The following is a 15,869-nucleotide window of genomic DNA, read 5'->3' on the forward strand; positions in this document are numbered from 1 at the left end:
ATTGACATTGGTTCCACCATGGCCCGTGAGTGCAGCCTCTCCCAAGAGGTCTGGGATTGAGGTGGGGTTGAGGATGGAGGCAGCAGGTCCTCACAATGAGTTCACAGCGGTAGGTCTCCTGGTCGATGTTGGCGAAGCCGGCCAGGGTGTTGAAGAACTTCATGACGCATTCCTCCTCCCGGAGCGAGGCGTATTGCTGGAACGTCTGCTGGATCATCTTCCGGAACTGCTTGGGCTGGGGAAGGAGATGCAGTGAGCCAGGCCTGCTCCTCCCAGCTCTGACTCCTTCCCTTAGGGTCTAACTGAAAGGCTACCCACTGCCAGAGTACAGTCCCCAGGACCTGCGCCCCAAGAGCAGCAGCAATCTATGACCTCACGCACACCCCCACTGTCTCACCATGGCCCCGTGAGGGGGGCAGGGGAGCATACCAGGGCTGGGGCTACAGAGCCAGTAGGCTCTGACACAGGCTGCAGCCTTGGCTAGTGGCATCCTGGTTTCCAGCCCCATAAGGGTCCCAGTATGTGTTTAGTTGTCCTGTGTTCAGATGCTCAAGGCCATGGATGCCTTATCTGCTCAGCTCTAGTCCAGCACAACGGGAGCTTTCTGAGTCCCTCACCTTTAAGTTCTCTTGCATCTGTTTAGGGAAAAACAAGTCCAGCCCAACTTCCTTTCTGAAAGAAGGAAAAAAAAAAGCAGCATTAATTCCCTCCCCCACTCCCCAGGACTTGTGGCCACCCAGGAAGAAGTGGGGGAGCTTGGGGACCAGGAGACATGCCTTGCTCAGCTTTGGAGGAGGCGTGAGGAGAAGGGGTGGGGGGCAGGGGCTGGGCCCAAGACTTACTCCAGGAGCTCGAAGTTGGACTTCTTGTCAAGTGCGTTGTGGGGCATGTCCTTGAAGAACCGCCTGGAAAGAGAGGGATTGTGCAGAGCAGGGCTGATGGCTGGGAGGCCAGCCCATCAGGACCGGGGCAGGTGCTCACAGGATGGCCTAGAAGCCCCCTCCCTCTGCCAGAGGTGGGAATTACTGGGAAGAAAGAAGTTATGCAAGTCATAACATGTAATGTTTAAAAGCTGTGAGGAAAAGGAAAACTCATAAATTTCACTCTTAGAAAAGACTCCAATCTTGTCCAGTGTAGGGGCAGAGGAAGAGGATGACAGGTCTGTGAACAAATGACCCAAGGCAGCCAACACTTGAGCTGCCAGTCTAGGAACACACACATTTTATTTTTTTTCTCCTGTTGCAACTTTGGTGAATACCAATGGCATAACATTAACGCACAACTCTGTGGCCTGCAGGTATGGCCCTGTAATGACCTAATTTAGTGGTTCTCAACTGGGGGCGATTTTGTGGACCCCTGGCCAGCCTCGAACATTTAGCAATGACTGGAGATGTTTTCTGTTGTCATTCTTGGTTGGGGGTGGAGGGGGACTACTAGCATCCAGTGTTGCTAAGGGGGGCTACTAGCATCCAGTGCTACCAGCATCCAGTGCACCCCAAAATGCAAAGAGGCCCCCAACAACAAAGAAGTATTCAGTCCAAAATGTCACTAGTACTGAGGTTAGGAAACCCTGGGGATTGGATCTGAGGAGAGAATTTAGGAAGCTAAGAAGGGAGGCTCTTCCTCCCCCCAATTTTCTCTACTGGGTGTGTGACAGAGTAGGTCAAAGATGGCACCCAAGATAGAGCATTTCAGCTGAGTACCAGCAGATCTGCAGACTTGGAAATCTGCATAGTGTAGGGAGGAAGGGAGGACACTCCGTTACAGGACATGACAAGCCCTTGCAGGCTGAAGAATGCGGGCTAAGATCCCAAAGTCCCCCATGGTCATCTGTGGCAGCTTTAGAGAGTGTTCTAAGCCAGTGTTCCCTGGTCATCCTCCACATTCATAAAAACCCCAGAGTATGCCTGTGAAGGGGGATTACACGCAGCGTGGCCATCTGCAATCCTGCTGGGCCAAGTGAGCTGCAAAATGTACTTCTAGGTAACTGCACAAATTGGCTTGCTGTACACAACTCTGGCAAAGGTCCGTCCAAGGCAAAGATTTTTGTTTTTTCAGGTTACCCATTCACTCCAATGTGTGTTGAGCTCTTACACATCAGGCAAAAATCAGCCTCAGCCCTGACTTTGAGGATTTGACAGGATTTCATAATCTATTATAGTGCATGAAGTGCACATCAGCTGTCTAACTGAACTCTGCAAAGCAGGGCTAGAGGGCTGAGGATGGAGAAAAGGCTTCATGAAGAGACCCTTGGGCCGGCGTGGTGGGAAGAGCAGATGGCCACGCCGCTTGTAACTGACACTTCACAGGCCATCTCCGAGGCTTCCTGTGTGCGTACGGGGCAGGACTCACTGGTATGGTATGTTTTTTCAAGCTGCTGAGATAAACAAGAGGTACTAGTCTGAAAAGCAGAATGAGAAGACTATGCCATTCAGAGGGGAGGCAGTGCCCACCCAGGGGGGAGAGATGCTTCCCAGCCACGGTGAGAGTGTCTCTTACAGTCTCTGTGTCTCTTCCAAAAGAATTCGGAAGCCTGGGATATTTAATTAGCAAATTAAAGAAAACCAGGGTTAGCCAAATGGAAGGATGAACAAATTTTGAAAATAACAATGAGAAATTAAACTGCATGAAAAATAATAGCAATTTTAAAATGATGAAGGGGAATGAATAGGAAAATGCTTTACTGGGGTAAAGGAAGCTCAGCTAACACACCGAGGTCATCCCCAGTCTCCTGAATCCAGCTTGGTTCGCTCACTCCCTATGCCCCTGAAGGGTCTTCTCTCAGGCCTTGAAGATCATTCATAGACTTAACTGTTGACGAAGGTGCCCAACCACTCTAACGTGACACAGTCTGTGTGTTTTTAACATGGAGAGCAATTGAAGGTCATTGGGATGTCTGGGAGAACAAGTAACCATCACTGGTGAGAGACGCAGCTCTCTCCAGGGATTGTGCTTCCTCACCTTCTGAGCCCTGTCTTATCTCAGCTGTGGGCAAGGGGCACTCAGTTACCCCACACCTGGCCTGACTGCTATCCAGGAATAAGGTGGCACCTGCCAGGAGCACCCTCTGGTGCCTGGCTGGTCCCCCCGCCTGCCATGTTGAGCAGCCACCATCAAGTGGACGGTGGAGCCTACAGGCTCCTGCTGGCTCATGACTTCTATACCCAGGCAAGGCTAGCAGAAAAAACTATGCAAAATCCAGTTGGCTATGTTTTCCTTCTAAACAGCTATTGAAATAGTAACATGTTATCGACATTTAGAAATTACAAGCCCAAATGCCTTTTGCAGCAAAGCAAGTTGAATGTTCTTTCTCTAATCTTTACTTACTGTCAGTTACTCCTTAACTAACTTGGGTTACACATTTACTCTGATTTTTTTAGGTCACAGTCTTTCTCTCTCTTTTTTTTTTAATTGTTGTTGATTCATTGAGGGTACAAGAGACCAGGTTACACTGATTGCATTTGTTAGGTAAAGTCCCTCTTACAATTGTGTCTTGCCCCCAAAAGGTGTGGCATACACCAAGACCCCACCCTCCTCCCCTCTCTCTGCTCTTCCTTTCCCCCCACCCCTCCCTCCTTCTTTCTCCTCCGCTCTCCCCTTCCCCTACCCCCACTGTGTCATTAATTGTCATTAATTGTTCTCATATCAGAATTGAGTCAGAGCCATTTTCTTTTTGGCCAGGGCTGGGTTTGAACCCACCATCTCCAGCATATGGGGAGTCAGAGTCATTTTTAAGGTCATTTTGGGCTCTGCTCTGGGTGGGCGATGGTCCTGGGTGTCTCAGGTTTAAAGGGGAAAAAGTTGTTTGGTTCCTCAAGCTGAGCTGGTGCTAATTTCTAGCGTATAGGCCACGAATTTCAAATTTGAATTTATAGGGGAATTTTTAGATAAAATAATACATTTGGCATTTATAAACCACCTCAATAAATCACTACAAATTTATTAGGCATCATTTCAACTATATCACATTCAAGGAAAGCATAACTATGGCAACAATAAAATAATCAGTGGTTGCCAGGGTTAGCAGGGAGAGAAACAGGTGGAGCACAGAGCAGGTTTAGGTGGTTTTAGTTTTACTCTGTGTGACACTATAGTGGTAGACATAGGCCATTATTATGTTTGTCCAAACCAAATCCACAGAATGCCCATCACCAAGTGTAAGCCCTCATGTCAACTATGGACTTTGGGTGATAATGACATGTGGGCTCACTGATTGTCAGGACGTGAGGGAAGGCTGGGCCCCCAGGAGGGACCTTTAGGCCACATACCTGAGCTCCAGACAGCCCAGCTGCAGGGCCATGCCCTCGCTGACCTTGCTGGCGTAACGTTGCATGTAGTCATTTCGGAGCTGGCGGGGAAAAGCGCTGAGGGTTAGACTCACAGCCTCACTCCTGCTTGCCTGGGCAGAGGCCACGGAAAAGGAGGGGCTCCTGGAGCCCAGTCCTGCCCCGCTGAGCCTCTGTGCACACCTGCCCCACCAGGAATGAGCATGGGCCTGCCTAAGAACACCGCAGGAGGCTCCCCTAGCTCTGCCTCCCTCTGGAACCCGGGGAGAAGGGTATGAAGTTTTTGAGGCACATCCACATATAGTCTTTGCCTGCTCCATTTTGGAGAGAAGGAAAGAGAGAGTTTGGAGGAGTCAGTAATTTATCCAAAGCCCTGTTGGTAAGTAGTGATAGATGTCAATGTCATCTGTACCCCAAGAAAAGTCTGTTTTTGTCTCTAGCAAACCAGGAGGGCAATGAAGGGGGGGTGATTCGAGACTGGATGGAAAATGAGGGCCCTCAGATTGACACTGTGCTTGCTCTGTGCCAGGTGCTGAGCTGGGCACTTTTTAACATGCGTCATCTCTAGTGGTGTGTCAGAGAGGCTCAGAACAGCTCGTGAGAGCCATTATTACATTTTCAGAAGTTTTGTGAGAAAGTACATGTCCTATTGGCAGCCTGAAATAGGCCATGGTGGGAGTGTTTACACCATGGAAATTGGCAAGTGCTACACTTCAGGGATTTTTTTCCTTCAGAGTCGAGTTACCGGCACACTGCCAATGATATCATTTGGTCCTCTCAACAATCCTACAAAGTAGGTATCACTATTATACCCATAGTAATTTTATAGCAGAGTAAACAGCTTCATGCAGGTAAATGAAATTTCCAGGAACACCAGGTTAGTAAATGGCAGAGCTGGGCTGGAAACCAGGTGAGTGAGACTGCAGCCCTGTGATAAGCACAGCTGGTTTCCCTGTGCACCTGCTCCCACCACTTCTCTGGGGCCACCAGGGAAGTCCCAGGGGAGCTGGGTGGCACCTGGGGCAGGGTAGCCAGCTCCAAAATAGCTGAGACAAAAGCAGTGTTGGGGCCATTGACCATGGACCACAGAAACGTCTTCAAGAGGTTTCCTAGACTGACCTCTCAGCAAAGTTTGGGCTTTGTCTTTCCATCTGCCTAGAAGAGGATGGATAATACTTGGCATATGGGTGCTCTGGGACCCTGGGGGCAGGAAGACAAAGTATGTCTTACCTGTTGGTAAAAATAAAGCAGTGTGGTCCTGTCTTTCTTCAAGCTCTCCATGAAGTCTTCTGGCAAGTAGCGGATCTGAAGATCATACCTGTGGCAGAACATTCACACACTCTGGTTGGCACAGAGAAGCTGGAATCTAGGGGTGGAACTGGGACCCTCAAGGGCAGAGCCACCCCCTCCTCCAGCATGTAGGGGGGCTACTGGGGGCTCCAGGCCACTTTTCCTTCCTTTGTGGTTGGGTGGAGGACCGCAGATGGGTGGAGGATCACAGACAGGTGGGTGGCTAGCAGGTAAAGGTCATGGCTAGCCCTGACTCCCTCTCTTTTCCCGAGTGGTGACTGTCTGGTTCACTGACCAGCCCTGGGCCTGGGCTGTCTGTCCTCCCTGGATGCTCTGTCCCCTTCCCCACAGCTCCCACAGCATACTGTCCAGAGATCTTCCTAGATATCTGCCCCAGCCTGGGGAGATGCTGAGAGTTCAGGCTAGATCTCAGAAAGTACACACATCAGATGCTGTAGGACGAGGCCTACGATGCCACTGAGACTTTCCAGAACATTCTGAGGCTGGGGACTGCTCTAAGGGAGGATCTCCCAGCCCCACATTCCTCTTCTCCCCTCCCAGAGCCCAGGGTTAGTCTCCTACCTCCACTCGGCTTCCACATGGAGACACTCGTACTTGTCCTGCACCTCACCCACCGTCATCTGGGGGTGCAGCCAGTGAATCTCGTCCGACTTCATGTGTTTCAGCCTCAGCCCATAGCACTCGGCCAGCTGGATGTTGGGCCCAATGCGGCCACTCAGCAGGATGGAGGTGATGATCTCCTGTGGAGAGGGAGGGACACGACTCAGTGGCGCCCCCTTCTGGGGTCCCCAGTCCCCACAGGTCTCTGATTCTCCAGTGCTTAGTGCAAGAGTTGATGCACCATGCGCTCATCAGGTGGAGAACAATTTGGCCATAGAGACGGAGACAGAGGGACTGAGAGGAGAGAGCAGATGTGAAGGAGAATACCCAGAGAGGCCAAGAGCACCCACTGTGTTTCTGCCTCACATTCTAGGCGAGCTGATTTATGGGCACCCAGCATCACTGAGTGTCCCCCCAGCCACTCCTAGGTGCTCTGCATACATCATTTCACCGAATCTGCACAACACAGGGACGTATGTGTCACCACCCCCATGTGACTGATGAAGAAATTGATGTAGTGCACACGGCTCACGGAATCAAGCTGGGGTTTTGAGCCCTGCACCATCAGACTCAGAGGTTCCCACCAGGCCAGGCTGATGCATAGGAAAGTGGGGCGGGACAAAACAGAAGGGCCAGTCTCACATCAAGAAGTTAAGTGCCACAATCCCCACAAAAGAAGCGTGGTCACAGGTGCCCTCTTACTCCTGGTTTCTTGTTAACAAGAGACTAGCAGGCACTCAACCTGGTGCTGTAACTTCCTGGCCGAGACCCAGAGCTGGATGGGGGAAACTGAGGCACAGGAGGTCCAACCGGGCAGCTGCCTAAAGGCCCCTCTGTAAGGCCCTGCCTCATTCTGAGATCACTTTGGTGCCATCTGAACTTGGGTTTCTTGTGTAGTTCCACATGTAATTGGTACTTGAGTACCCTTGGGTGCAAATTTAAAAACTTCAGAAAGTCCTGAAAACTTAGGCTATCTATTGGATATCTTTGCAATGTGTATACCAACAAACCCACACCACCCTGAAGACTGAGCAATGCAGAGTAGGTGCTATGTGACCAGCACAAGGAAAGGGGCTTAGTTACTTTATGTTTTGGTTTAACATGCCTCCCCCAAAGGTGTCTCATTTAGTAAATCAAATGTAATCAATTCTTTAATGGGAACCAAAAGAAGGAGGCATGCCATTCCTCGCAGACAAAAATCTGTTTCTTTTGAAAATGTCACACTAAAATTTAAACACTGACTTTAAGGAGTGCCCAACTATCTGTTGACCTGGGTTCCCATCTATCTTGGTCTGGTTGCCTCTTGCCAGGACTCCTGGACTTGGTGGGGTAGAGAACCCAGAAGACCCTCAGTCTGAAAAACCCCTTTCCCATTAACAAAGAAAAATTCCATCAGGGAAAATGAGGACTCCTCTGTGAGACAGATGGGGAAACTGAGGCATGGGATGTAGGTAAGCATTGCTAATCAGGCTAATCACGTAGGAATCAGAATTCTCCTGGGGTTGAGGGAGAAGGCTGTGGCCAGTGGTGCCTCCACAGTGAGAGGGACGTGGGTAGGAGAAAGAGTTCGGGCCTGTGAAGTTTCTCCTACCCCTGCACTGCTCTGTCCACTGTCATCCTGTTATACAGCCCCCCGTCACTCCCAAGTCCCTCCTAGAGCCCTCAGCTCTGGTGTTTTTGCATTTAGAATACCTCTCACCCCCGCCCTAGTTGAAACCTACGTTAGTCTAACCTTCTCAGAGTAGGACCTCTGTGAATTTTATCACTGAAAATCCCAAACACACACGACGTCAGCAGGAGAGCGTAACAGCACTCGGTGTACACATCCCCCCGCCTCGTTGATCCCCAACTTCTCCCCACTTGCTTCATCTGCGCCACCACCTACTCCCCGATCGTGACTCAACTATGACTGTTTTTTCACAGTTTTTCTTTAAAGGTAAAAGTTATGTACGTTAAAATGAATGCATTTTAGCTATACAGTTTGACACATGAATACACCTGTGTAACCCACAGACCGATTAAGATATAGAACTTTCAACCAGGCGCTCTAGGAGGCCAAGGTGGGTACATTGCCTGAGATCAGGAGTTTGAGATCACCCTGAACAAGAGCAAGAGTGAGACCCCGTCTCTACTAAAAATATAAAAACTAGCCAGGCATTGGGGTGGGCACCTGTAGTCCCAGCTACTTGGGAGGCTGAAGCAAGAGGATCTCTTGAGCCTGGGAGTTGGAAGTTGCTGTGAGCTTTGATGCCATGGTACTCTACCCAGGGTGACAGAGTGAGACTATGTCTCAAAAAAAGATACAGAACTTTTTAGATCCCCAGAAATTTCTCTTTTATTCCTCTCTGTCTACTCTCACGGCCCACTCCCAGCCCCCACCTCTCTTGACTAGTGTTGCCTGTTCTTGAACTTCATATAAATGGAATCACGTAGTATATTCTTGTCTATGTCCAGCTTCTTTCGTGCAGTGTAATGTCTGAGATGAATCACATTGTTGCATGCATCAGTAATTTGTTCCTTTTTACCGATGGGTAATATTCTACTTTCAAAGTGAACTACGGTATGTTTACTCAGTCCCCTGCTGCCGGATACCTGGGCTAGTTCTAATGTTTGGCTATTGTGAGTGAAATTGCCGCAAACACTAATATACAAGTATTTTTGCGCACATATGTTGCATTTCCTTTGGATAAATACTGAGGAGAGAAATTACTGGGTCAAAAGTTCGACTTTTATATGTTTGATTTCATAAGAAACAGCCAGCTTATTCTGTTCTGCGTCTCCACTGTGACATGAGACTTCTGTTGCAACACATCTTTGCTAACATTTGGTGTTGTCAGCCTTTTTTAATATTAGCCCTTTCAGTGGGTGTGTAGCACAGCATCTCACTGTGCTGTTACATTTGCAGCTACCTGATGGCTAAGGACATTGAATGTGACTTTGAGTGCTCCCCGGCCATTCCTATGGCCACTTCCTTTGTGAAGTGCTTCTTCAAATCTCTTCTCCATTTTTTTTTTTTCTGTTTTCTTTCCATGGTTGAGCTGTAGGAGACTTTTATATATTCAAGATAAAAGTACTTTAGATGATATATTTTACAAATATTTTCTCCAGGTCTGTGGCATCTTTATTTTTCATTTCCTTAAAAGTGTCTCTCTCTCTCTTTTTTTTTTTTAATTAAATCATAGTTGTGTACATTGATACAGTCATGGGGTACAGTGTGCTGTTTTTATATACAATTTGAAATATTTTCATCAAACTGTTTAACATAGCGTGCATGTCATTTTCTTAGTTATTGTGTTAAGACATTTATATTCTACATTTAGAAAGATTCACATGTACCCTTATAAGATGAACCATAGGCATGATCCCACCAGTCATCCTCCCCTCTCTCCTCCCTTCCCTCTCCCCTTTCCCCATATTCTTGGGCTATAATTGGGTTATAGCTTTCCTATGAAAGCTATAAATTACTTTCATAGTACAGCTTTTGATAGAGTCTAATTTATCAAAAATTTTCTCTTACAGCTAGTGCTTTCTGTATCCTAAGAAATCTTTTGTCTGTCCTCAAGTCATGAAGATATTCTATAATATGTTTTCTATTATAAGCTTCATCATGGTAACTTTTATTTTTAGTTCTGTGATCCGTCTTAAATTAATTTTTATGTATGCTACAAGGCAGGGGTCAAATTCAGTTTTGAAAATACAGATCTATAAAATAGAATAAGATCAAAGAGAATGAAATATAGATCTATAGTTGTTCGGCATTGATTATTGACTTTCCTTTTCCAAATGAATTTTCTGTCTTTGTTAAAAGACATGTTGCCGTCTAAATTTAGTATTATTTCTGAACTCAGTTCTGTTCTATTGGCCTTTGTCTATACTGTTCCAATACCTTACTGTCTGCATTGCTGGAGGTTTACAGAGATCTTGAACAAATAGGTAAGTCATCTGCTATCTCCCCCTCCAAGATTATTAGGATATTTTAGGTATTTAAATGTCCATGTAAATTTTACAAAAAGCCTATCACTTTCTGTTTAAAAAAGCTGCTGCTGGTGGGGCATGGTGGCTCATGCCTGTAATCCTAGCACTCTGGAAGGCCAGGCAGATGGATTGCTTGAGCTCAGGAGTTCGAGCCTGAGCCAGAGCAAGACTCCATCTCTAAAAATAGCCAGATGTTTTAGGGGGCACCTGTAGACCCAGGTACTTGGGAGGCTGAGGCAAGAGGATTGCTTGAGTCCAAGAGTTTGAGGTTGCTATGAGCTATGACACCATGGCACTCTATCAAGGGCAACACAGTGAGACTCTGTCTCAAAAAACAAATAAAAAATATAAAAAAGGCCACTGCATTATGATCTCATGATAGTGATAAATTGATAGTTTCGTGGTGAAGAGTTTACATCTTAACAGCACAAATTCTTCCAATCCCTGAACATGGTATAGCTTTTTATTTGTTTCAGTCTTCTTTTGTTTCTCTTAGTAATGTTTTATAGTTTTCAACGTGTAAGTTTTACAGGTCTTTTGTTAAATTTATTCCTAAAGAGTTTATGCATTCTCATGCTTCTGTAAATTAATACTTTTTCAAATTAAGTTTTTACATTGGGGCTCACCCACTCTGTGATTTTCCCCTAATACTGCTGCTCTGCCAGTCCCCAGGTTCTGCCTCCACACTCCAAGCTCGTAAAACTGTAGCATTTGCTCAGCAGATCCTCCTCCCAGATTGGAACGTGCCTTCAGGCAAAGAGCCACAAATTTGCAAATCTCATTTATTACACTTCAGCTCTCACAAAGAAATTTCCCTCTGGTTTCTGCTTGCTATGGGCACTCTGCAATGCCTTCAAAGAACTCATTTTTATGTCTTATCCAGTTTTTATCATTGTTATCTGCAGGAAGATAAGTCCCATAAGCTATCCCATCATTTTTGAAATCCCTGTCCTATTTATGAACAAATCTCTGTTTTCTGCAAATGGAAGAGAGCTGGGAAGTAGAGAGTAACTTTTAGGTCACAGATAGACTGCAGGGTGTTTTGTCTGTCCACCGCCACCTCGCTGGATATCCTTGGACAAAATACAGAAGCTCTTTGGATTCAGTTTCTTCATCTAGACCATGGAGATAATAACAGAACCTATTTGGAATGGTTTTGTAAGTATTAAATTAGATGAAACTCCTTAGAACAGCAGTTGGCTCAAGGTAAATATATATATAAAAAAGAAAACAACACAACACTAGCCTTATTTTAGGACAGCAACCTCTTGCAGAGGCTGGTGCTTTGTAAACCAGATTAAGAAAATAAAATGAGGCTTGGAGCCCATAGCACAGTGGTTATAGCACCAACCACATACACTGAGGCTGGAGGGTTCAAGCCCAGCCTGGGCTAGCTGAAAAAAAAGAAGAAAAATGACAACTTCAACAAAAAAATAGCCAAGCATTGTGGTGGGCACCTGTAGTCCCAGCTACTTGGAGGCGGAGGCAAGAGAATCACTTAAGCCCAAGAGTTTGAGATTGCTGTGAGCTGTGACACCACAGCACTCTACCAAGGGCGACAAAGTGAAACCCTGTCTCAATAAAAAAGGAAAGAGAATGAAATTCTGTTTTTCCTTGAGGATTGGAATTGGAAATATTGGTGTGACTCATGGTTTTAGAGACAGAAAGAGTCAGAGATGGAAAGAGACATAGAGAGAGGGAGAAGAGAGTAGAGGAGAATATGAACTTCGTTTACCTTTTAAAGGACTTGGGACCAAGACACTCTGTAGTGATGGTAAAGCAAGTACTAAGTTGCAGTTTTCAAACACCTTTCCACACTAAAAAAATCCAGGCCTCCTTGCAGAAAGGGCTGATTCCAAGGTTGGGGCAAAAAAAGTACAAGATGAGAAGATGAGCCTAGAACATTATTTTGTGCCAGAAAAACAGGAAGTGTTTAGAGAACATTGGGGACATGCAACAGCGATACAGAATTAGCCCGAGGGACTCACATGGGCCAAATCTGGGACAATTTAAGCATTAAAATATGTAATGAGAGGAATGGATTGCATCCCATCAAAGAAAATAGAATCTAACGCAGATAAATAAATAGGAGAGAAAGGAATGTTCGTCATGACATACAATGCCAACTAATAGATGTACAGGAAAGAAGGAAAATAGACAATCACCATTTGGCAACAAACTCAGTGTTGGTTCATTTGGGTAGGATTCAGCAATGGAAGGTGAAGCTGGAGGGTGAAGATTTGATAGTGATGATGAGAATATTGACATGGCCTTAGTGCTTCCACCCTGAGATGCTAATCAAGTGCAAAGAAAAACCTGGCAGACACAAATAACCAGATTTTTAAGGTTAAGGTCCACAGCAATACAATAGATAAACATAGTGGGCTTCCTGTCACACTGCACCAAGAAGAGTATAGCATCATTTCTGAGATTTTCCTGCCAAGAGTATGTGGCCTGAGTCTAGTAATGAAACCCAGAGACCCAGGATGAGGGGGTCTTCTCAGAGACCTATAGAGTAACAGGCCTGTATTCCTTCAGACTGAGGACCTCCTCCAGGTCCTATAAGACTAAAGAGATGTGACAATTAGATGCAATGTGCGGTCTTGAATCAAGACAGGAAATATTAGACATTGCTGGGACAGTTGGTGACATCTGGATGGTAGTGTCATAGCAACACAGATTTCCTGATTTAGATGATTGCAGTATGGTTCTGTAGAAGAATGTCCTTGTTTGGGAGAAATATACCCTGGAGCATTTTTGTCATAAGGCAGCAGTGCTGTGAGGGAGAGGGGAGGGGGAATGGGTGGAGGGAGGGAGATTGGAGGGATCACTTCTGAGGTTTATCTTACAAGGGTACAAGTGAATCCTTCTAAGAGTAGAACATGAACGTTTTAAAGTAATAACTAAGAAAATGACATGAAGGCAATGTTAACCAATTTGATGAAAGTGTTTTGGATTGTGTGTGAAAACCCCACACTATACCCCAGAAGTGCATTAATGTTCATAGTTACCATTCAATAAAAAAAAAAAAATGGTTCAGAAAAGAACAACAACATTGGGCATATTTGTATGTGTGTATGTGCACCTGTCTGTTTGTGAAGAGATAAAGGTAGTAATATAGCAAATAATAAACCTGAACAATAGAGAGTCTGGGAGGAAGTGTCTAGGGAGGGAGATTCCCAGTCACATAAGAAGTGAAGGAACCAAACTGAGCAGATGAGCAAGATTTGCGTCGGGTCAGAGAGGGCCTTGCAGCTTCTCCCCCATCCATAGTCTGTGAGAAGGGCTAGAAAGAGTCTAGCTCTTGGTTTTGCAGTGGGTGAAACGTTCCAGGGCATGGCTTGAGCAAAAGTCTGGATTTTCTTCTAAGAAGCAATCAATTTTGGCTGTATCCATGGTAGGGAAAGGTTAATTCTAGGTCCTTGGGGTGGAAATTCATTAAGAGATCCTTCACTCAACAGATTTTTCACAGGAAGGTGGGTTTTAGCTGTAAGTAAGAAAGAACCTGAGAGTTTTCTAAGCATGAAACACACTATTTAGGAGGCTGCCCAGTGTGGGGCAGATTCTTACCAACAGTGCATTCTTTCCTGAAGGGCTAACCTCAAGCTCCTGGGGCCAGCTTTATCAGATGACATTTCTACCCACCACCAAAGTCACCAATGCTGGTATGCAATGTGTCATAAAGAATTTGGTGAGTTTTTGTCTTGGTTCAGTGGAGGGAGCCTCTAAACCTTTGTAATTTCCCAAAGAGTAGAACTGCCTTTGTTGTGCCTAGTGGGTTGCTCAAACCATACTTGAACCTGCACTAAAAAGGTGACTCATGGAAGGTCCTTGACAGTCTCAGGATGAAGACTGGCCATTTAGGAAGGACCAACCAGATGGTTAGAGGGTTGGAGCTTTGAGCCACATGTTACCAACTCAACCTTCAGGGAGGGGAGGAGGGCTGGAGATTGAGTTTAATTCAAGCAATCAACTAACCAATAAATCAATCAATCACGATAAGCCCCAATAAACGGGACAGCAAGACTCAGGTGAGCTTCCTGGTTGGTGACGCACATAACCATGCCTGGAGGGCGATGTCTCTTGAGGACATGGAAAATTCATCTTTGGGACCTCTTAGACCTCATTCTGTATGTTTTTTCATTTGGCTGGTTCTAATTTATATCCTTTAGGATAAAACTATAATTGTATGTGTAGCACTTTCCTGAGTTCTGTAAGTTGTTCTAGCAAGTTATTGAACCTAAGGGGATAGTAGAAACTCCCAAATTTGTGGCCAGTTGGTCAGAAGTCTAGGTGGGCTAAGAATGCTGGAGCTTGTAGCTGGGGCCTGAGCAGAGGGATGTGGAGGACTGGCCCTTTCCCGGTGAAATCTGCAGCAACTCCAGAAGTGCATGTGTTGGGACTGCATTGCAAAGTGTACCGATCCTTCCTACCTGGGGGAAACAAGGCCAATGGCCACAGGTGACAGGGAAAGGGCATTGACCTTGGAGTCACACAAACCAGGGTGTGAACCCAATTCTGACTTGTACTTTTAGCAGGATGACAAGCTGCCACCACAGCCCCTTCCCTGAAGTCCTCCAGCCTCATCACATCTAGCTACAGTGGTTTCTTCATTCAAACCAACAGCATCTGTGGACCACATGCTCACAGTGCAAAGCCCACTCAGGGGCGTTAGTGCACACATGGCCCTCATCTCAGGAATCTTATATTTAGTGTCTGGGAGGAAAAGCCTGGCTTGAATTTCAGGGGTTTTTAAGAGTACAGTAAGAGAAAGATAAGCATTGAGGTTTGACGTCTTGACGCCTGTCCTGGCTTTGGTACGTGCCCCACCTTCTTCTCCCTGCACCTGTCTGATATTTCCACGGCACCTGTCTGATATTTCCACAGCCTCTCAGGCAAACAATGCCAAGGGCAAGATCAGCACTCCACCCACAGCTCCTGAATTATCATCAGTGAGTCAATATCTGTTTCTCTATTAACAAATCACTTAAAAATGACAGCGTAAGATGCCTATCTGCTCATTAAATCACCACATGTAATATGATTTTAAACAAGAGCATCTTAACCATATTGGTTGTTATTAGATAAGCTACGGCCCACAGCATGTAGCCTGGAGATGGAAAACCTTCAGGGGCTATCCTGCAAACATTGGAATTTCCATGGCTTTTCTTCCCACTGGCCTAACACCAAATTATTTGCTTTTTCAAATAGTGTGGAGCTTGCAAACTTCCTTTCCTTCCTCCCTATTCTCTGGTCTTTTCTCTTATAGGTCAGAAGCAAAGAAGGAACAGGAGCAGGTGGCTTGTCTCTGTGCTCAGGATAAGGTACTTTCAAAAGTAAAATTGTCAACTAAGCCATTAATGATTCAGTTCACTCTCCCTCTCCCTTGTCAGTAGTCAGCAACTTTTGTAACTTCTTCAGGAATCACGATAGCCTTACTATTTTCTCAGGCCACCTATTTTTAATAAACTCAGCAAAGTCCCCTTACTAAAATGTCTTTTAAAGCAATGACTTGACAGTTCTTAGGGGGCAATAGGTTGTGTCTGCCTCAGAGCAGGAAGGGTGCATGATGTGGGTTGATTCAACGTGACAGGTTGAATCGTGACACTCTATTTCTAATGTGGACGCTCACATCACAGTACTGCTCCACAAATCGCATAAGTGGGTATCCACTGGGACCATTGATTTGGGGCAGGA

At 45.9% G+C, this 15,869-nt stretch overlaps 1 protein-coding gene across 3 annotated transcripts in view; it reads right to left on the minus strand.

Moving 5' to 3' along the window:
• Positions 1–15,869, minus strand: part of PTK2B (protein tyrosine kinase 2 beta) — a 110,751-nt gene that overhangs the window by 24,613 nt on the left and 70,269 nt on the right. For all 3 annotated transcript variants that reach the window (XM_003793945.3, XM_023515578.1, XM_003793946.3), the window contains 6 exons: positions 6,159–6,337; positions 5,517–5,604; positions 4,269–4,348; positions 843–905; positions 618–672; positions 95–235 (listed from right to left, as the gene is read on the minus strand). In XM_003793945.3, coding sequence (XP_003793993.1) covers positions 95–235; positions 618–672; positions 843–905; positions 4,269–4,348; positions 5,517–5,604; positions 6,159–6,337 — 606 coding nt within the window. The remainder of the gene's footprint in view (positions 1–94; positions 236–617; positions 673–842; positions 906–4,268; positions 4,349–5,516; positions 5,605–6,158; positions 6,338–15,869) is intronic.

Source organism: Otolemur garnettii, unplaced genomic scaffold (genome assembly GCF_000181295.1).
Source record: "Otolemur garnettii isolate 467f Iridium unplaced genomic scaffold, OtoGar3 scaffold00074, whole genome shotgun sequence".
Lineage (NCBI taxonomy): Eukaryota > Metazoa > Chordata > Mammalia > Primates > Galagidae > Otolemur > Otolemur garnettii.